The 21,404-nt window shown below is 46.1% G+C and overlaps 1 protein-coding gene across 3 annotated transcripts in view; it reads right to left on the bottom strand.

The window, feature by feature from the left end:
* Positions 1–2,045: 2,045 nt before the first annotated feature.
* apbb3 (amyloid beta (A4) precursor protein-binding, family B, member 3) overlaps positions 2,046–21,404 on the bottom strand; it is a 39,218-nt gene continuing 19,859 nt past the window's right edge. For 2 of the 3 annotated variants that reach the window (XM_042008900.1, XM_042008898.1), the window contains 8 exons: positions 20,447–20,574; positions 19,947–19,952; positions 19,699–19,813; positions 19,481–19,562; positions 19,329–19,412; positions 4,644–4,759; positions 4,388–4,567; positions 2,046–3,189 (listed from right to left, as the gene is read on the bottom strand). In XM_042008900.1, coding sequence (XP_041864834.1) covers positions 2,941–3,189; positions 4,388–4,567; positions 4,644–4,759; positions 19,329–19,412; positions 19,481–19,562; positions 19,699–19,813; positions 19,947–19,952; positions 20,447–20,574 — 960 coding nt within the window. In that variant the 3' untranslated portion in view covers positions 2,046–2,940. The remainder of the gene's footprint in view (positions 3,190–4,387; positions 4,568–4,643; positions 4,760–19,328; positions 19,413–19,480; positions 19,563–19,698; positions 19,814–19,946; positions 19,953–20,446; positions 20,575–21,404) is intronic. The other variant, XM_042008899.1, reaches the window with a different exon arrangement.

Below are 21,404 nucleotides of genomic sequence, written 5' to 3' on the forward strand. Positions count from 1 at the left end.
TCAGAGGAAAAGTCTCGGTCTGCAGCTGCAGAGAAAAACCACAACCTGCAGCACCTTAGACACCAAGCTGGTTTCTGATCACCATCAGCAGAGAATTTAATGATTTTAAACTTGGTTAATTACAATTTTGTTCTTGTGTTTCTTTCAGGTGCAACCTCTCCAAAGCTGGAGAGGTGGTGTACCAGAAGAGGAGCAGACTGAAGCCTGACATTACTGAGAAAATACCTTTTTAAATAAAATTTATGATATCACAAAGTTTTTTTCTCAAGATTCAAAGTGTCTTTGTCATTTGCACAGTAAGGAAACAAGCTTCCCTGAACAATGAAAATCTTAGTTTGTCGTCCACCCTGAATGCCATAAAACATCAAATAAGAATAAACAATTTAAAAAAACTAGATAGAAGACAAAGATAACAAAAAAACAGTAAATAATCTATGTACATAAATGTGCAGTGTGCTATAAACTGTTGTGCCACATTTAAGAACGATCAGCTATGCAAAAGAAAACAACTCATGAGCTAGACGATAACACGCATTTGCAATATCTTTTATAAATAAGACAAATAAAACAGTAAACAGTTTTACTACAACTGTATAAAATAACTAACACAGTAACTATACCCGTTACACAAACACTCCTTCCCTCATGCCTTCCCACTGAGTAACTACTATCATTACAGATTGTTTACTTAAGTTACACCACAGTTCTGTTACCCAAACAAATGTTACCTAATACCCCTCTTTGTTATTTATATGAACAACAGAAAATACATTTTCACTCGGATGGTAGATTACGTATCGTTTATTGAACACGTTTTCAAAGTTGAGATAGGGATGACAGATGCGAGGCGTCAATGCTGTCCTTCTGATGCATCAGACACCCACAGCCAGCAGATGGAGCTCTTTGGTTTGGTCAAATGATTCAGAACAACAAACCATTTTGAAGCATTTGGGTCAAAGTTGGCTCGATAATTCATGAGGCCTCGATTTCACCATCCCTAACTACCTGTAGCCTATATATAGACCCACTGACTGGTTACAAGCTTGTAGACACCTGTGATGCTAATTAGTGGACACACCTTGGATTAACACGTCCCTTTGGTCACATTATTTTCAGTCTTTTCTAGGGAAACCACCATTTTTGTCCAGGCCTGTTTCATGAGTTTATTTTTTTAAATAATTCTGTTGAAACATGGTTGAAAAGCAACGTCACTGGTTAAATTTCATAGAATTTGTATTTATTATTACTTTTGTCAGATTCAAGTTATTTCTGTGACCATTGTGAGTTTTTCTTTCATTAACCAAAGGGAACCAACAATTTTGTCCACGTGTGTACTTTGGTGTGTGAAGGCTTGTTTTACTTTAATATACATACATTTTTTCATCATGTAAAACACTTTGTGATGCCTTTGGCAAGAAAAACACTTTATAAATTAAGTTTGATGTGAATTGATTAACAGCTGCACTTTAATTAACCACCGAACAGCCACTGACAGAACAAGACAAATCCATTTATAATAAATAAAAATTCACAAGCTTGAATAATGAGACAACTACACATAACACTCATAAGTTATTTATTTGATGGTGTACAAGGTGTCCTAATTAATGGACATTTAAGATGACTGAACTGTCTTCATTTTTATTTAACTATAATAACATGCTAATACAGCATTAAGTCTGTACATTTAAATAGTTTCTACCAGCTTTAAATGTTGTCCAACATTTACAGACTTTGTTTCTTCACTCTAACCAAGGACACCTGTTTTTAAACTCCTCCCCGCCCATCAGGAGAAGCTGCGGCAGCCTCTTTGCGGTCTTCAGGCTCCTTTCTGAACTGTCAGCAGTGACTGCATTGTCCCCCCGAATCCAGTAATTCTGGACCTGACTGCATCATTATGAACCCGGCTGAGATAACTGGTCCATCATTCTCATGCCTGGTCTGTTTTCCTTCTTCATTAAACACAAACGATGAATGATGGATGGAAAATGCTGGATTTATAGATTATTATATTTTTCCACTGGTCCGGTCTGCTGGACATCAGATTGACCCTCCTGATCCAAACACTGTTATACAAGCTGATATGTGTTTCCTGCCTCCTGGTGGACACCTCTGGTATTCTAACATATCACACGGTCAGTGTCTATAAAAACCATTTAACTGCACATTTATTTGATTAATATATCCACTCTGAAATATTTTTCCTTCAAATTGGCTTGTTGAGCTTTTGATTGGCTGCTGGTGGAAACAGTGAAACTATGGAGACAATGGTAACCATGGAAACCAGAGGCAGAAGGAAGCTGATCCTGCAGTCCTCTGATGAATCCTCACCAACCAGGAAACGTTCTCCGGGTTCTGAAATATTTCATGAGGATTAAAGACGCATCAGGAGCAGAACGAGGATCTCTGTGTGTTTATTTTGTTTTGTTTATACATGACATCATTTGTTTGTTTTGTGCCAAAGTGTTTACTTTTTTACAGATAAGTTTATTAGTGTTCATCACATCCATCAAACAGGTTGTAACTCTCTGGAACACATCACATCTTCAGCCAATCAGGAGACAGCCTTACCCCGTGGTGGGCGGGGCTTCATTCATGTGACAGGGAATGAGTAAACATCAGTCTGCCCCCTGCTGGTCCGAGGATTCACTACAAGCTTGAAACAAAAACATGACAGAGATGCTGATCTATTTACGTCTATGGGACATTTGGGAAAATCGGGTCAGTGAAGAAATCCTGCTGAGTCATCATCTTGCCACCTGAAGTTTGTTTTGACCTGGTCAGGTGACCTGGAGGTATCGATCGCTCTGATTGGTCAGACATTCATGCTGTTCAGCTTTGCAGCACCAACAGGTGAGGTTGACGTCGCCAGCTCAGGTGTGCTGATGACATCATCACAGTCCTGGAGGACCACCGGGGTCTGGTGGCCCCGCCCCATCACTAGGAGGTAGCGGCCTGTTTGTTCCGGAAAGTTTCAAAGAACGCCATCATCCCCTTCCTTACGCCGCCGTTGCCTTTCATCATCCCTGGCGACATGGAGGTGGAGCCACCGCCATGTTGATGGGACGTAAGCGGCGGGAACGCGGCGGCGTCCATGGAGTTGGCTCGTCTGACTTTCGATGAATTTGCATGCCATGATTTGTTCTTGGGGGGAGGAGTCTGAGCCACCAGACACTTCTGATAGTGGACCTGAGAACAGGACAGAGACGGTTGGACATCATTTCCACCCAGAGATGCTCACAGGTCAGTTTTTACAAGTCAGATGACTTTCAGTGATCCGACTCGCGAATATCTCGTCTCTTTTTATCTGAGCTGCTTCGTCATCACGTGATAGGCTGACCAGATGCTTCTAACTGTCCCCAAAACATGTTATAAATCCTGGGCAACAGCCTTTTCAGTTCTAGCTCCTCACATCTGGAAGGACTCCCTCTGCAGGCCAGACCGGCTCCTCTCTTCTTGTTTTATGTAAAAACACACTTTTACTCTTCAAGCTGGTGAGTTTTTATCATTTACATGTTTTATGTACTTGTGTTATTTTACATCTTATAGCTCCTCTGTGGTCATTTATATCCTTATTTGCATTTCTATCCTTGTTCTTTATTTGCACTGTTTTATGCTTTTTTCTCTTTTTAACTTATTGCGCAGCACTTTGATCAGCTAGTCGTTTTAAAGGGTTTTAGACATTAAATGGTGATGCTGAATTTTCTGTTCGGAGGTGAAAATAAAAACCAAAAACAACATTTATTTTATTCTCCATGTAGAGTTAGAAACAAAAACCTGAGACGGGCTGTATTTTAGTTTAAATATTTACTAGACAAAAACAAACAAGAAAAAAAAAAAAAACCACTAAGATGCAAACAGAACATCATATTTTCAGACAGGAAGTGGTCGATTATGTGGGTGAGTCATGGAGTGGCTCTGTGGTGGGAGGGGCTTCTGTGGTCAGCAGTTAGTTCGGTTAGTTATCTTTGCCCTGGGCGGGTCTGATGGAGTTAACATTATTTTAGTACAAAAGTAGCAACAAGCTAACATTTATGCTGCTTTGGCACTAAGCTTGTTGCTAACATTGATGCTAAGATAGATGCTAACATTATTTTTTTATTTTACAGTGACTAACCCCTCCAGTTGAGCTTTAGGTGGATAAAGGTGGGTGTGGGAGATCCAGAGTCCTCTATTTTATACCAGACATGGCAGTTTTGTGGTCGTATCTGTGTTTGTGTGACATTACGTCAGAGGTATGTCCAGCAGATGAGCAATCAGAAAGGAAACATTAAAAAATAAACGGTTGTTCACAGGTCTCAAATCACAAGTCTAGTCTTAAGTCCAAGACTCAAGTCGCCATCTCTGCCTCCACCAGCTTCCTGTCAGGTGGGGTGTGGCTCCTTACCATGCACGCCGCTTGGACCGCCTCAGAGATGATCCCCGCATCAGGTTCGCACCAGAACACGTGACACTCAAACTGCTGCGTGCCACCATCCACGATCACAGCAAAGGTGTGGCTATCATGGCCAACGCCCAGGAAGGTGAGGAAGCGCACCTGACACTCCCAGATGGGCTCTTCGCCGTCCTGTTGGAGCAGAACAGGTGAGTTAAACACAGGTGAGGTGAGCTCTGAGCTGAACTTTGCGTTACGAGGGTGGTACCTCCCCTTTCCACAGGGACAGGACGTTGTCTGTGACGTGGATGACCGTCCTCTCCCAGTCGTCTCGGTCTGTGGAGTTCATGATGCTCTCTATGGCTCGGTTCAACACCTCCATACCTGAAACACACCTTTAGATTTCAGTCCTGCTGGAAGTCACCTGGAAACACAACCAACTGAAGGTGGGTTTGCCCCTGTTACATAACTGGTAACCATACAAACACCCTGAAGGTCCTGAGCTGAAACATGGGCTGTTTCTCAATACCAAGCACACTTAGAAGGAACTTGTGTACTTGCTAGTATGGACTTATCAAAAGTTCAAACATCGGAGGACGGAAAGACCCCCCCCCCCCCTCCGTTTTTATGACTTGATATGCAGAACAAAAATAAATAGTGAAAGTTTTTAGTGTTTGTCTACTTTCAGTATATAAAGTATATAGATAAAGTATATAATATACTTCCAATACCTTTAGATATTTGTATTTCAGAAATAAGTTGAAGAAATTTTCAGTTTGAAAGAAGTTTAAATGACATTTTATATCCTGTCAGTGGGTTTATTCTATGGTCTAACAAGACTGTCTTCGTAGGTTTCTGCCACCCTTTCCTGCTCTGCACATAACTAACTTTAAGACTGAAAACTACATCTCAGGATTAGTCCAGCATTAGATGGATTAAAAAAATTTAATACAGTCAACTTCGTGTAGTAATGAACAAGAATATTTTAATTAAATAATTTAATACACAATCATGAATACACACTTTAAACCAACTAGAAGAAAATTATTCTGGGTTAGTTCAACTTTTAGGTTGCATTGCAGTCTGTAAAAATAAAATAAATTAAATAAAACAATCTTATAATACAAAAGTTAGTCGTACTCTAAGTTTTTCCAATCCCATTTTTCCTTCCTACAGGAGCCAGATCCTGCCCAGGGGCACTGCTCAAAGAACACCAATGTTCCAGTCCTGGACCTGTTTTCTTCTGGAGCTGACCTAAAACCAACTTTCAGGCTGTCTAGGACCAGCTTTAACATGTTGGTCCAAATGTTGCCCCAGAAAAACCACATGGATGGAGCCATGAGACTGAGTCCTGGTCACCATTTAGTGGCCTGCCTGTGGGGCCTTCTAAAGGGCAACTGCAGACATTTTTGCAATGGCGACTGCCGCTGTCTGCAAGATCGCCCACAGTGTTGTGGAGGAAATGATGACCATCCTCCACAGAGTCCTTCATCTTCCCCAGGCAGAAGAGCTGGAGGAAGTGGGAGCAGGATCTGCAGGCCTTGCTGGCCATGAGGGGATCTGCCGTGCTGTTGGTGCCATTGATGGACATCACATTCGATTTCTTCCTCCTGCGGAGCCATTAAAGAGAAGTTCCATGAACAGAAAACTTTTCCCTGCAACATAATACAGGTGTGTGTGAGGCTTTCTGGATGTGAACAACAACCCAGGCTAAGCGCACGATATGCTTGTCCTACGACGATCATCCATGTACAAGCAGCTGGGAGACGGTGGTTACCCCGTTCCACGAGAGGCCAGAAACATCATGGAGCACTAGCAGAGGAAGTGTGATGATGATGGAGGCGAGGATCTTGATGTAGATGTAGGCTGCCAGCAGTTGCCATAACAGCTAGTGGGCTTCTAACCTGCTAGCGGGCGGCTAACAGCTAGCGGGCAGCTAACAACGGGTGGATGGCAGCTACTAGTTAGCTAACAGCTAGCAAATGACTAACAGCTCAGTGGATGGCTAACAGCTAGCGGATGACTAACAGCTAGCAGATGACTAACAGCTTAGTGGACGGCTAACAGTTAGCAGCCACCTAACAGCTAGTGGGTGACTAACAACTAGTGGGAAGCTAACAGCTAGTGGATGACTAATAGCCAGCAGGCACCAAACAGCTAGCACACAACTACCAGCTCTCAGGCAGATAACAGCTACCAGTTAGCTAACAGCTAGCAGGCAGCTAACAGCTAGCAGGCAGCTAACAGCTAGCGGACGACTAACACCTAGCCTAGCGGACATCTAACACCTAGCAGGCAACAAACAGCTTAGCGGAAGGCTAATGTGACACAAACAATATATGTTAACACAGTGTGGTTTATTTTTACTGGTTAATGGTATTGTATGAATGTTAAGGTTCTGCAGTGACAAGCTGTGTCTACTGTATCGCCAGTAGGAGGCAGTGTGGCGCTTTGCTTCTCATTTGTTTCTGGCCCAGTGCAACTGTTTCCTCTTGCGCATCTTCCTCATTCGACTGAGCGAAGCTGCACTGAAAAGAAGCACAGCCATCTGTCTCATCTTTTCTCCGGTTTTATACAGGTTAGTGGGTTACTAAGGCACATAAAACTGTGTGTGCTCGAAAGCCAAAATGTTATATTGCACTCCAGATGGCTTGAGGAGAACATTTAGTTCTTGTATGTGGTTTAATGTAAATGAAACGTCCTCACGTAGCCAACGTGCCCAAGATGGAGGCATCTGCTGTGCATATCTGAATTACAAACTCCCAAACTGGCTCTCAAAACTTTATTTTGGTGTACTGTTATGTTGATATGTGGACATAAATAGTGTTTCAGTGTTTTATTTGTGGTTGTTAATTGTGTTTCAAGCCTAAAAACAAAAGATAAAAACAAGTGCTAGCTTTTTAGTTTGAATAATCAACATGGTTTGATATTTCATTTAGTACTGTATGTGTGCTTCTGTGCTTAATCACATTATTGTGACAATGTCTAGGACAAGACTCAAAATGTCTGATAATAGTTTGGTATAACAGTTGGATTTGTATTGGTCCAACATTTATGGAACTGTTTTGAATAGTATTTCTGATGTGTATTGATGTGTTCATGATATTCAGAAGCAGAAAAGGTATTTTTGTATTCTGCAAATAAATTTGACTGAGCGAAGCTGCACTGAAAAGAAGCACAGCCATCTGTCTCATCTTTTCTCCTGTTTTATACAGAATCTACTTGTTATGGGCTCGCACCCTAGACTGGACCTGTAACACTAACAGCTAGCGGGCAGCAAACAGCTCAGCGGATGGCTAACAGCTAGCAGGCAGCTAACACCTAGCAGGCAGCTAATCGTTCGAAGTAATTGCTGCAGACCAACAGGTATTTACGGACTTTTTCTGGAGTGTTGCTTCAAAAAATGAAGTTGATCCAGGCAGCTCATAACTCCTCTGATTCTGGGAGTTTATGAAGTGATATAAGCTTTTCAACACAGCGGCCACAGAACATTTCCGTGTGCAGCCTTCATGGTTCCCACGGATTTCTGCCGGCTGAAGACGGGTCGAGTAAACCAGGTGTACACATGGGCGGGGTTGAAGACCAGTGGGAGGAGTTTACTTGCCAGGTTAGATGTCATGACTGAGGAAAATTTAAGTCTTCCTTTTTAAACGATGAATTTTAAAGTCCAATACACCCTGATTATGTCCCCAGGATTGAGGGGACTTAGACTGAGAACTTAGAAAAGTGATTTTTACATCTTATGATGTCTCCTCTAATCAACTAAAACTAATAACAGAAAAATTTGTTTATTTGACTTGATAGGACTATTTCTAAAATAATTTATATACATACACACACTCCCTACACGAAGATAAGCAATTACAACTTTTATTAAAGTTTAAAAGTGTGTGAAATGATGATGTGTATCGCTACTGGGCTTCCTCAGACTACGTTCACGCTGCAGGTCTTAATGCTCAAATCTGATTTTTAATGAAATCTGATTGTTTTTTGTGGTTGTTCAAATTATCATTTCACTGCGGCCTTCATCACGCTGAAGTGTGAACGGTATGCGGCCCTGAAGTGACACGCATGTAGAGCATAACACGTCATCACCAAGCGGCAACCTCCGGCGATAAAATGCAGAAGTGCAAAAATTGCAGTTCCCCCCTCATCCACTAGGGGCTCCAAAACAGAGCAAATCCCCATATACTCCCATGTTAAAAAGACCAACTTCACAGCAGAAATAAACATGTTTAAAGCCTGGTACAAAAACCAATTTAGGATTAATAGGTCAAGATTACCTTCATGACAACTTTGACTGGGGTGAATTTTTTTCTAACTCATCAGTTTGGATGTTATTTAATTTTGAAATTCGGCACAATTAGGGGCTTGATTGACATATATCCAGTATTCGCGGCAAGAAGGCAGAGTGCAGCACAACTGCGGTTTTTAGCCGGCTAACAGCCTTAGCTTTAGCCCCCATACCTTCAAAAGCCCGTTAGCTCACATTAGATCTGAGTTGGCTCAGTTAGCTTTTAGCTACAGGCAGGGTTGTAGAGGCAAGAAGCCTTATTTATCAAGCTTGCATAGGAACAAAAGTTGACTTTATTTGTTCCTAAAGCCACTGCATATCTGACCCAGGTGTACGCATAGAATCTAGGAAATCAGGAAATGGCAACACCAAAGGTCCAGAATAAAATCAAGGAAATGATGTGAAATGTGACATTTGTGTACAATCCACTATTACCTTTCACACCACATGTTAGATTTTAAAGCTGTTTGCAGAAATAAAGACACATTCCATATTAATTCTCCTAAGAGCCACACTCGGGAAAAACCAGGATTTCCAGGAAAAAGGGAGATGATATTAATAAGACGCTCAACCACTAAAACATGTTCTTTCATTGTGAAACAAAACTTCATGTTATAAAACCCATCCAGATAAATAAGGAGCCAGTCTGCTGCCAGCATGTAGCAGTCAGTGTGGAAAGTAGCTTTGGTCCTTCATTCCAGAAGAGCGGGACCAGATTGGAGTCTGGAGGTCTAGAAGTGATGCCACGCTAATGAAACACACAAGAGGAGGATTTCCTTTTTTTTTTTTACTTATTCTTACACAATGTTCTACTGAAAGATATCCATCCAGACGTTCCGACTCCTCTGGCGTGTCTTCCCTTCTGAAATTGTGATGACAACATCTCCACCTGCTGCCACTATTCCGCCTTTCTGACACCAGTAATGCCCACACCGTGCCCACCAGTTAAACATTTTTACCTTTTCCAATGTGTTCCATCAGGATCTCTGTCTCACACCCTGAAAAATTCCACTTCCCTCTTTTTCCCTCCTGAGCCATTATGGAAATGATGTGATGAATATGTATTACAGGCATCCAGCTGACCATTTACAGCCACCATGTGGGCAGGGCAAGGCGTTCCCTCACACGCACCCGCTTTAGAGTTGATTCTGATTTAAAGACAGAAACAGGCATGGGACGTGCGTGCGCACACTTTTATAAATCTGAAAGTAGAAGTGTGCTGCAGACGCTGCCTGTAGTTTGCTTTGCTATGCTCAGTTTGATAAATGAGGCCCCAGGTTTGCAGAGGCCAGGGTTGGAATTTCGTTTGCTGCCACAATCTGGGGCAACTGAATGAGTGCTGCCCTTGGAGTGCAGCATCCATGAGACTGTACCGCTGCCAGCAGTCGCTCCACCAGCCTCCACCCCTCCACCCATTGGAGGGTCCCTAAGTTCCTGAAGAATGATTTCAGCATGTAAATGATTGAACTTTCATATATTGGCTGTTAAGGTTTGTGGGAAGACAGGCAGGAACCAGGATGGAGCAGATGGTGGTTTTAGTGAAGCAGTAACAAGTTTATTTTGGGTTGTCACAGAGTCCTTGAAAGTCACTGAGGCAGAAGGTGGTGGCAGGGCAGCAGGCCAGAATGAAGAGCTTGTGGTAGGTCCTACCAACTGGAAAAAACAGCATTCCACTGTAGGGTAGGGAAACAAGACAAAAAACTGTTACGAACGAGACTGCATACAAAAGTCAATAAATCTCTTAATGGCCGGTGTTGTACCACTAGGGTAAGGCAACGATCTGGTGACGAGTAGACTGCAAACTGCCTCTTAAGTAGGCTGGTAAGGCCAGACAACAGCAGGTACGTGGCATCTCCCATTGCTGCCAGGTGAGGAGAATCTCCAATTAACACCACCAATCCCAGTGGGATCTCTGACTTACAAGGTACAAAAAGAATATATGACAACATAACAGTAAAACACAATCCTGACAGTACCCCCCCCCCCCCCCCCCCCCCCCTCCCCCTTCAACGGGAGCCCCCTGGCGACCCAGGCTTGCCAGGGTGGGCCCGATGAAAGTCCCGAATAAGGCCAGGGTCCACAATAAAAGCACGGGGCACCCAGGAACTTTCCTCAGGACCGTAACCCTCCCAGTCCACCAGATACTGCAAACCCCTGCCACGCCGGCGAGAATCCAGGAGCCGACGCAACGAAAAAACAGGATCATGACCCACAAGCCGGGCAGGTGGAGGGGGCCTGGCAGGAGGGCACAAAGGTGACTCCACAACAGGCTTGACCTGGGAGACATGAAAGGTTGGGTGAATGCGCATAGCGCGAGGCAGCTTCAGCCTGACAGCAGTAGGATTGATCAGCCGAACAATCTCAAATGGCCCAATAAATCGGGGAGAGAGCTTCTTGGATTCAGTCCTAAGCGGGATAGTAGAGGACGACAGCCAAACTTTTTGACCTGGGCGGTATAGCGGTTCCTGGGAGCAACGCCGATAAGCATTACTGTGAGTCCTCTCAACCATCCGAAGGAGGGCAGCCTGGGTCTCCCTCCAGATCTTGCGGCACCTGCTCAGATGGACCTGCACAGAAGGAACCACCAAATCGGGTTCCTGAGAGGGAAATATTGGAGGTTGGTAGCCCAGGGAACATTCGAAGGGGGACTTTCCAGTAGCAGTACACACTAAAGAATTATGAGCATACTCAATCCAGGAGAGGTGATCGCTCCAAGAAACCTGGTTAGAGCCAATGACACAACGTAAAGCGGATTCCAACTCCTGATTAAGGCGTTCCGTCTGCCCATTAGTTTGAGGGGGAAAACCGGAAGAAAGACTCACAGTGGCCCCTAGCGCTCAGCAAAATACACGCCATACCTGAGAGATGAACTGGGGCCCCCAGTCACTGACAATGTTTGAAGGGATTCCATGAAGTCTAAAAACATGGTTCGCCAGTAGTTGAGCAGTCTCCTGGGCAGAAGGGAGCTTAGGAAGCGCTATGTAGTGAGCAGCCTTAGAAAAGCGGTCCACAATTGTCTGTATTACAGTGTTACCTTTAGAAGGAGGTAGACCTGTCACAAAGTCCAAGGCAATATGTGACCAGGGTCGATGAGGTACAGGTAGAGGCCGTAGTCTCCCAGCTGGTGGTTGATGAGAGGATTTGGACCTGTTGCACTCCACACATGCCAATACAAAAGAGCCGGTATCTGCTGTCATAGTGGGCCACCAAAAGGTCCTCTGAAGGAAAGAGAGAGTCCTATTAATGCCGCGATGACAAACAAGATGGGACGAATGTCCCCACTGCAGCACTTGAGTTCTCATGGCCGTTGGGACAAACAGGCAACCTGGAGGTCCTGTACCAGGGTCTGGTTCCGATACCTGAGACTGACGTACCTTCTCTTCAATGTCCCATGTGAGGTTGGCAACGGTACAAGATGGAGGCACGATCGAATCAGTTTCAGGAGTGTCGGTAACTGAAAACTGACGGGACAGAGCATCAGGTTTAACATTGTGAGAACCGGGTCGGTAGGCGATCTTGAAGTCAAACTGTCCAAAAAACAGTGACCATCGGGCCTGATGTGGATTCAGTCTCTTGGCACTCTGGATGTAGGATAAATTCTTGTGGTCAGTCCACACAATAAACGGATACTTGGCACCCTCCAGCCAATGTCTCCATTCCTCCAGGGCGAGCTTAATTGCCAGCAGTTCGCGGTTGCCCACGTCGTAATTGCGTTCTGCCTGTGTTAACCGTCTGGAGTAGAAAGCACATGGGTGAAGTTTTTGGTCATGTTCAGAACGCTGAGACAGCACCGCCCCCACCCCAGAGTCAGAGGCATCCACCTCCACAGGCATCCGGCTGAGCGAGGACAGGGGCAGCAACAAAACGGGACTTTAGTTCGTCAAAAGCCCTTTCTGCTTCGGCAGTCCAAGAAAAAGCTGTTAAATTGGAAGTGAGCTTATTTAGGGGACTAGTGATTGTGCTGTAACCCTAGATGAACTTCCTGTAAAAGTTTGCAAATCCTAAGAATCTCTGCAGTTGTTTTCGATTAGCTGGTCTTGGCCACTCTGCGACTGCCTTCACCTTATCCAGGTCAGCTTTTAGACTGCCGCTCTGAACAACAAACCCCAGAAAGCTCACTGTCTCCATGTGAAACTGACACTTTTCTGCTTTAACAAAAAGCTTGTTTTCCAAAAGTCTCTGCAGAACCAGTCTGACATGTCTATTATGTTCCTGAAGATCACGGGAGAAAATGACCTAGGGGCGTTTTAAAAGCAGTCTTCCATTTGTCACCCTTGCGTATCTTTATCAGATGGTAAGCGTTTCGCAGATCCAGCTTAGTGAATATCTTTGCTCTGTTGAGCACCTCAAATGCAGAACTGACCAGAGGAAGGGGATACTTATTCTTCACTGTGATGTTATTAAGGCCCCTGTAGTCAATACAGGGCCTGAGGGAGCCATCCTTCTTGTCCACAAAGAAAAAACCAGCACCAAGCGACGAGGATGAAGGCCTGATGATACCAGCAGCGAGCGACTCCTTGATATATGTTTCCATAGCTGCATGCTCAGGGCAAGAAAGACTATACAGTTTACTTGAGGGAAGAGGGGCCCCTGGAAGCAAATCAATAGCGCAGTCATAAGGTCTATGAGGTGGTAAGGCCGAAGCCCTATCTTTATTGAAAACCTCAGCCAATCATGATAAATCTCTGGTACGAGGGATAAATCTGGAGGCTTGTCCTGATTGCATGGTTCGGTAACCGAGGGGGGAACGGCTGACCGTAAACATGACGTGTAACAGGAGGAACTCCAACCAACCACTCGTCCTGTCTCCCAATTTGTGGATTGTGACCTCTCAACCAAGGATAACCCAAGACCATGGGGGATGAAGGGGAAGAAATAAGAAAAAAAGATAAATGTTCACTGTGGTTTCCAGACAAAACAATATCAACGAGAGCTGTTGAATGAGTTACTTGTGTTAGAATGCTACCATCAAGAGCTTTAATAACACGAGGACAGGACAGCTTCACAGTGGGAATCTTAAACTTGGTCACAAACTCTTGATCAATGAAATTGGCCTCAGCCCCTGAGTCAACAAAGGCAGTTGTGGAAACAGACAGCTGTTGGTCCCTGAGTGTTGCAGGAATAGTCAAGTGCAAGGGAGGGGATTCAGTTACTGTGGTTTGGCTCACCAGTACCCTTAGTTTCACTGATGAGCCTTCTCTTTTGGCGATGGCTTGAGCTTTCGACAACTTGGGAACCTCCCCTGGATCAGCCGATGAATCCTCTGATGCCAATCGGCCCTCCCGATAGGGCCCAGGAGTGGGACCAGCCAAAGGCGACCGGGTGGAGGAACCGGGCGAGATGTCTTTTCACTTCTTCTCTCTCGCATCCGATTATCGAGTCTGATGGCAAGAGAAATCAGGTTATTAAGACTGGTCGGGGCATCACGCAAGGCAAGTTCGTCCCGTACAGGATCGGACAGTGCCCTCAAAAATACTCCCTGGAGCGCTTCCTCGTTCCAGCCGGAGTAAGCAGCAAGAGTCCGAAAAACCACTGAAAAGTCTGCCACACTCCGGGTTCCCTGGTGAAGACCTAGCAGACCTTGGGAAACCTCATTTCCACGGTCACTCAAATCAAAAACAGTCTTAGATTCTGTAAAAAACTGAGAAACAGTGAGAGATGACAGTGGGGTCCGGGCGTTAAAAGCCTCTGCCCAGGCAAGCGCCCGACCCCGCAACAGACCCATAATGTAAAAAATCTTAGATTGCTCAGAAGAGAATGTTCTTGGACGCTGCTGAAAAACCATGGTGCATTGCAACAAAAAACCTCTACACTTGTCCAGGTCTCCAAAGAAAGGTTTCGGGTCGGGCATGTAAGATTCCAGTGGTGGACCCGGAGCTGGAGCAGGGCCAGGTTGGCTGGCATCGGTTGTAGTGGCAGCAGGAGCAGAGAGACTGGAAGAGATAACTGAGAGGTCAGAGGATAGCTTTGCAACCTGCTGAAGCAGAGACTGATTAGAATTCAGTAATGACTGTAGAACTTGGTCATGTTGTCCGAGTAGTCGCCCCTGCTGAGCCAAAGCCTGCTGCCAGGAGTTGTCTGAACTGCCAGATCCTGGATCCATGTCTTGTTGGCCAGATCGTTCTGTTAAGGTTTGTGGGAAGACAGGCAGGAACCAGGATGGAGCAGATGGTGGATTTAGTGAAGCAGTAACAAGTTTATTTTGGGTTGTCACAGAGTCCTTGAAAGTCACTGAGGCAGAGGGTGGTGGCAGGGCAGCAGGCCAGAATGAAGAGCTTGTGATAGGTCCTACCAACTGGAAAAAACAGCATTCCACTGTAGGGTAGGGAAACAAGACAAAAAACTGTTACGAACGAGACTGCATACAAAAGTCAATAAATCTCTTAATGGCCAGTGTTGTACCACTAGGGTAAGGCAACGATCTGGCGACGAGTAGACTGCAAACTGCCTCTTAAGTAGGCTGGTAAGGCCAGACAGCAGCAGGTGCGTGGCATCTCCCATTACTGCCAAGTGAGGAGAATCTCAAACACCACCATGCCCAGTGGGATCTCTGACTTACAAGGTACAAAAAGAATATATGACAACATAACAGTAAAACACAATCCTGACATTGGCTGGAAAAAATAATATGAAGAATCAGAAAACAGAATAAAGTGATATAATCAACCAGCTTACCTTGTGTTTGTCTGTACGGTTGTTCCATTTTTTAAATTTTTTTTAAATTTATTTTTGGCCTGTTTGGGCGTTACTGCCTCAATGCTGCTAACAACAAAATCCCTGGAAGACACGAAATATAAAAAACTAAACTCAATTTCAACTCCTCCCTGAGCTGCCACCTTACCATGGTGATAAGGGATGTCGTCAAGCTGAAGAAGGAGTCCTATTGGGACTTTTTGGCCTGTGGGACTCCAGAGGCGGGCTAAGCAGAGCGCAGCTTCAACGGTCGATAAGACAAAAACTCGGGCATGGGAGGAGTTTGGAGAGGCCATGGAGAATGACTTCCTGGCGGCTTTGAGTAGATTCTGGTCCACCATCCAGCGGCTCAGAAGGGGAAAGCAGTGCTCCGTCAACACTGTGTACAGTGGGGATGGGGGGGCTGCTGACCTCTACTCAGGACATTGTAAGGCAGTGGAAGGAATACTTCGAAGACCTTCTCAATCCCACCAACACATCTTCCGATGAGAAAAAAGAGTCTGGGGTAGCTGGTGCTGGTTCTTCTATCTCTGGGGCTGAGGTCACTGAGGTGGTTAAAAAGCTCCTTGGTGGCAGGGCCCCAGGGGTGGATGAGGTCCGCCCAGAGTTCCTTAAAGCTCTGGATGCTGTAGGGCTGTCTTTGCCGACACGCCTCTGCAGCATCGCGTGGACATCGGGGACAGTTCCCCTTGACTGGCAGACTGGGGTGGTGGTCCCCCTCTTCAAAAAGGGGGACCAGAGGGTGTGCTCCAACTACAGGGGGATCACACTCCTCACCCTTCCCGGTAAGGTCTATTCAGGGGTGCTTGAGAGGAGGATCCATCAGATAGTCGAACCTCGGATTGAGGAGGAGCAGTGTGGTTTTCGTCCCAGTCGTGGAACAGTGGACCAGCTCTACACCCTCTTCAGGGTCTTTGAGGGGGCATGGAGTTTGCTCAGCCAATCTACAAGTGCTTTGTGGACTTGGAGAAGGCATTCGACCGTGTCCCCCAGGAACTCTTGTGGGGGGTACTCCGGGAGTATGGAGTACCGGACCCGCTTGTACTAGCTGTCTGGTCCCTGTACGACCGGTGTCAGAGCTTGGTACGCATCACCGGAAGTAAATCAGAATCGTTTCCAGTGCGGGTTGGACTCCGCCAAGGCTGCCCTTTGTCACCGATTGTGTTCATAACTTTTATGGACAGAATTTCTAGGCGCAGCCGAGGTGTTGAGGGGATCCAGTTCAGTGGCTTCAGGATTGGGTCTCTGCTCTTTGCGGATGATGTGGTTCTGTTGGCTTCATCGGGCCGTGATCTTCAGCTCTCACTGAAGCGATTCACAGCCGAGTATAAAGCAGCTGGGATGAGAATCAGCACCTCCAAGTCTGAGACCATGGTCCTCAGCCGGAAAAGTGTGGCGGGTGGAAGGCTGGATCGATAGGTGGATCGGTGCAGCGTCTGCAGTAATGCGGACTCTGCATCGGTCTGTCGTGGTGAAGAAGGAGCTGAGCCAAAAGGCAAAGCTCTCGATTTACCCATCGATCTACGTTCCTACCCTCACCTATGGTCACAAGGTGTGGGTAGTGACTGAAAGAACTAGATCAGGAATACATGAGTTTTCCCCGCAGGGTCGCTGGGCTCTCTCTTAGAGAAGTGTGAGAAGCTCGGTGATCCGGGAGGGGCTCAGAGTAGAGTCACTGCTCCTCCCCATTGAGAGGGCCTCGGAAAGAGGCCCCGGGGAAGACCCAGGACACGCAGGACGGACTACATCTCTCGGCTAGCCTGGGAACTCCTCGAGATCCATCCGGAGGAACTGGTGAATGTGGCCAGAGAGAGGGAAGTCTAGGTTTCCCTGCTTAGGTATCTGCCCCCGCGACCCGACACCGGATAAGCGGTAGAAAATGGATGGATAGATGGCTGTCAAAAGTGGTTCAAGCCCGCTGAAAGGTAACCTAAAATAATTCTTACTCCATCTGCTTTTACATGAGTTGTGGTGGCCGGTAGAAAGGCCCTGGGTTTCTTTTGTTCCTTAAGCAAAATAATGCTTTAATTTAATACTTAAATGGAAAATATTTTAAAAGTGTAGTATGTCTAAGTCTCACATCCAGCTTTGACTGCCATTAGAAGGAACTTGCTGAGACGAGGCTGTGAACGGGGCACCGGCTGTGAACGGGGCACCAGCTGTTAGCGGTTCAGCTAACGCTGGAGCCACTTTTAAAACCAGCTTAAACTTCATAGAGCGACCACAATTACAACAACCACAAAGCTGAAGTTAAAAAAATGTAATTGTTGCATAAAGTTATTAAAGCCCTCGTTACCTGAAACAGAATAATAGTTTCTACAGAACTTATAGCGATGAGCTTTCTCCTCCACCATATTCCTGTTTGTGTCGCTCTGCATTCTGGGATAACAGGCTGCTCCAAGTCCGCACACTTCCAATGCATCCTGGATAAAATGGGCAGGGCAAGTACATATCCAGGCACTTGGGGCGTACTTGTCTGGATGCGTTCTTTACATTGGAACAGTACCTAGGACGTGACTGTGTGGTGGTCAGTGCTTGTGGGTACGACACAGGGGAGGGTGTGAGTGTGGGGTTATATGAGGTGCAGATTGGAGTAGGTGGGGGGTGGGGGTCGATGGCGCCCTGGTTCCCGGGGTGTGCGGCTGGAACATCGGGGTGTGTGCTGGCCTACATGGTTGTCTGGGGAGGCCTGGTCCTCCTAGGCATGGTGGAGACCCTCTGCCTTTAGGGGGTGGGGTGACCGCCTCTGGGCTTCTGGGGCCCTGGGCCCCTCGCTTGGGCTGCCCTGGGTGGCCTGGCGGGTCCTGCGGCTGCCGATCTTGGCCCACTGGGACCTGTGCCCCAAGACCGTGGGGGGCTCTCCTCTGCCGCCCTTCGGGTGGGGCTGGAGTCGTCTTCAAGGTGGGGTAGCTTGGGTTAGTGCTCTGGGGCTGATGCTTTTGGATTTGGTTATTATTTAAAAACTCTTAATGACTAGCAGCTCTTTTGTGTGTGTGTGTGTGTGTTTGTTTTTGTAAAAGTTTTTGTCTCCTTTCTTCTTTCCCTTTTGCTCTTTTTGCTATTTTCCATCTTTTTCTGTCCCCTCCGGTCAGGTCCAGCAAGATTACATAGATTCCATGATTCAAAGTAAATAAATAAATAAATGAATCAGATTATTAAGAGGAGCCTTACCCATAGGCCTCCCCTTGGCAGAGCAAATTTGTTCAGCACGATACAGCAACCAGATTATCATTTTGCTGCTATGATGCTGGACAGGACAAGTTAAAAAAAAAAAAAGGAACAGTACCTGGGCTGCGACCCATGACGTTTCACAAGAACAGACGAGTAGCGTGCTGAGAAACGGCCATGACCTGGTTCATCCTCCAGTTGACCCTACATGGGATCACACCCAGACTGCAGAAAATGCGTGGCCCAGATGTGGCCTTGACTTACAGCATTGACTAAATGTGTGTGTGTGTGGCTGCCAAAACTAAGTCACATGACCACCACATGTGGCTCACAAGGCAATTACCATAAGGAGGGTTCCTGTATGAGGACCACTTCTGGCCCACACACCTGTCAGTCCACTAACTGAGCCATAAGCAGCAAAAGTAGCCACAAACATGTCTGCTACCTGGATGATGTTCTTTCGGAGCACTATGTTGTGTTAACCTGTTGGTACCAGACGTCCTGTGGGAGAGACATTATAAATCAATCTGGATTTTACTCAGTCTCCCTTCCCAGTATCTCCACATGTTCTAGACCACTTGGAAGCTGAGATTCCTGAGATGTGAAGGATGTAAACCATCCCAGGCTCAGTGCTTCACACCAGTCACAAATGTAGTTTATCTTTTTATCACTTCTCCTATTATACCATTGTCTATATACCTGAGCCTAGGGAAAAAGGAATATTCTAGGTTATTGATTATAATTATTCACTTCCTGTTAGGAAACCCAGAGGACAGAAGACAGGTAAACAGGTCTCACCCATGGCTCTGCACACTGGCAGGTTTCCGATGTACTCCACCTCAAACTTCTGGACCTGCTGCCGGACCGCCTCCAGAAATTCCACTAAAACAACAGAAAAGGATCAATAAGCGACCAATCACAGAGCTGATCAGCTGGTCCAGGTCTGTCACCTTGTCGTGGCAGGTCTTTAGGTGAGATGCTCTCCATGTTCAGAGAGCGGGATGGCCTCACCAGCGTCTTCTCAGACATCATCTGCACACACAAGAAGGACAAGATGAAGATGCTTAACCTGCTCAGAGACTGCTGCCCCTTTCTGCCCCATGCTGCCCTCTGTTGTCCCCTGCTGCTAGCATGTAGTCATCAGCTATGTTAGCGGTGAGGTGCTCACCTTGGAGCACATCTCGTGCAGCGCTGTGGCGATGGCTTTGGCCGGAGCGTCGCAGCGAAATACATGACACTTTAGAACACAGCTGTCCTTATCGCCCGCTACAAAGGCAAAGTCCCTGAACAGAACACACACACACACACACACAGACAGTCATGGGTCAGTTGGTGGAGCTGATGGTCAGCAGCTGAATCAATAAGTGACCCTGAGGTTGAGACTGGTTGGTGTTACTGTGAGTGTCCAGGGTTTACCTGTCCCTGCCCAGGTGAGGGGGGCGTGCCAAAGAAACAGAAAGTGACAATGTTAGTGTGCCAGGTAAAATTTCAGCATGCAGGAACTACCAAGCAGGTATGAGTTTAGCCTAACTTGGCACAAGCACTGCTAGCGTAGCTCCCAGCAGCTGCAGGTGGGTCAGATGTTAATAAGAATGTGTGAAAATCAACATTTAACTGAAATTCTTCTATCAGAAAATGTTTCTCATCTCCTGTCATCTATAAGTTGTTTCATTTCAGGTGTTCTGTTGCTACAAACTACAATACTCATGACCCTCAGCTGCTGTTGTCAGAGCAACAGCTAACCAGACCGGATCAGACGTAGAGAAGTAGCCTTTTTTGTTGTCATTTCTTTTTTGTTACAGAGTTGATCTGCTGCTCTGTGATTGGCCGACTGACTGAAGAGTAATCAGCCAGCTGCTCTGTGATTGGCCGACTGACTGAACAGTCATCAGCCAGCTGCTCTGTGATTAACTAACCTGCCATTGTTGCAGCCCACCCCCCAGACACGGATGTTGATGAGTGGCTGACAGTGGAGAGGGGTGTGGTCTAAAGGGTCCAACAGGGTCAAGGTGTCTTTCTTTAGAACCAGTGTCATCTCCCGACCCTGCAGATGGAAAGAAGGACAAAGGCGGACAGGAGGACAGAGACAGACGGGTCTTCAGTGTGAACAGGCACATGTATAGATCACCTGTCTGTAAAGTCAAATGAAGGAAAAGAAACATGTTTTCACATCTGCAGACATCAGTGGCAGATTGAAATCTCAGCTCCTCCAGCCTCCAGAATTTTAGACCCGTTTCGACCAATGGGGTCAGCTTGGTACAGAACAGCATGACTCAGTTCTGGACGGCTCAGTACAGGATAGCTCGGTTCGGTTCCGGACTGCTTGGTACAGAACAGCATGACTCGGTTCTGGACGGCTCAGTACAAGACAGCTCGGTACAGAACAGGATGGCATGTTACAGGACGGCTTGGTTCTGGACGGCTCAGTACAGGTCGGCTTGGGACAGAACAGGCCAGCTCGTTACAGGATGACTCGGTATGGGATGCTTTTTTTGTGTGTGTGTGTTTTCACAGGCAGAAACTCTGAAGGGTACCAGAAAATCCAAATAGCTGCTCTACTTTTTCCTTTGGGGTCCCAGTGTTACTGATGCTAATCTAAAGGGTGGAGCTTGACACGCTGCAATCCTCTGATTTGTGGTAAGAATCATGACTTCCTGTGTGACTTAGTAATAAGAATGAAGCAGAAACAGCTCCATGTTTAAATAAGTGGTGGCCAGATATACGGTTGAAAACTGGGGTCTCCTGATTCAATTCTCTTCCAGAGTGAAAGTAAATGAAACCAAAGTAAGGTGGGACATTTTTTATAACTGCCCACCCAATCAAACAAGTTCTCCAGACTCTCCTGGTGTGGATGCATCCTTACACTGCACACAG

The sequence above is a fragment of the Melanotaenia boesemani genome, chromosome 15, assembly GCF_017639745.1.
Source record: "Melanotaenia boesemani isolate fMelBoe1 chromosome 15, fMelBoe1.pri, whole genome shotgun sequence".
NCBI lineage: Eukaryota > Metazoa > Chordata > Actinopteri > Atheriniformes > Melanotaeniidae > Melanotaenia > Melanotaenia boesemani.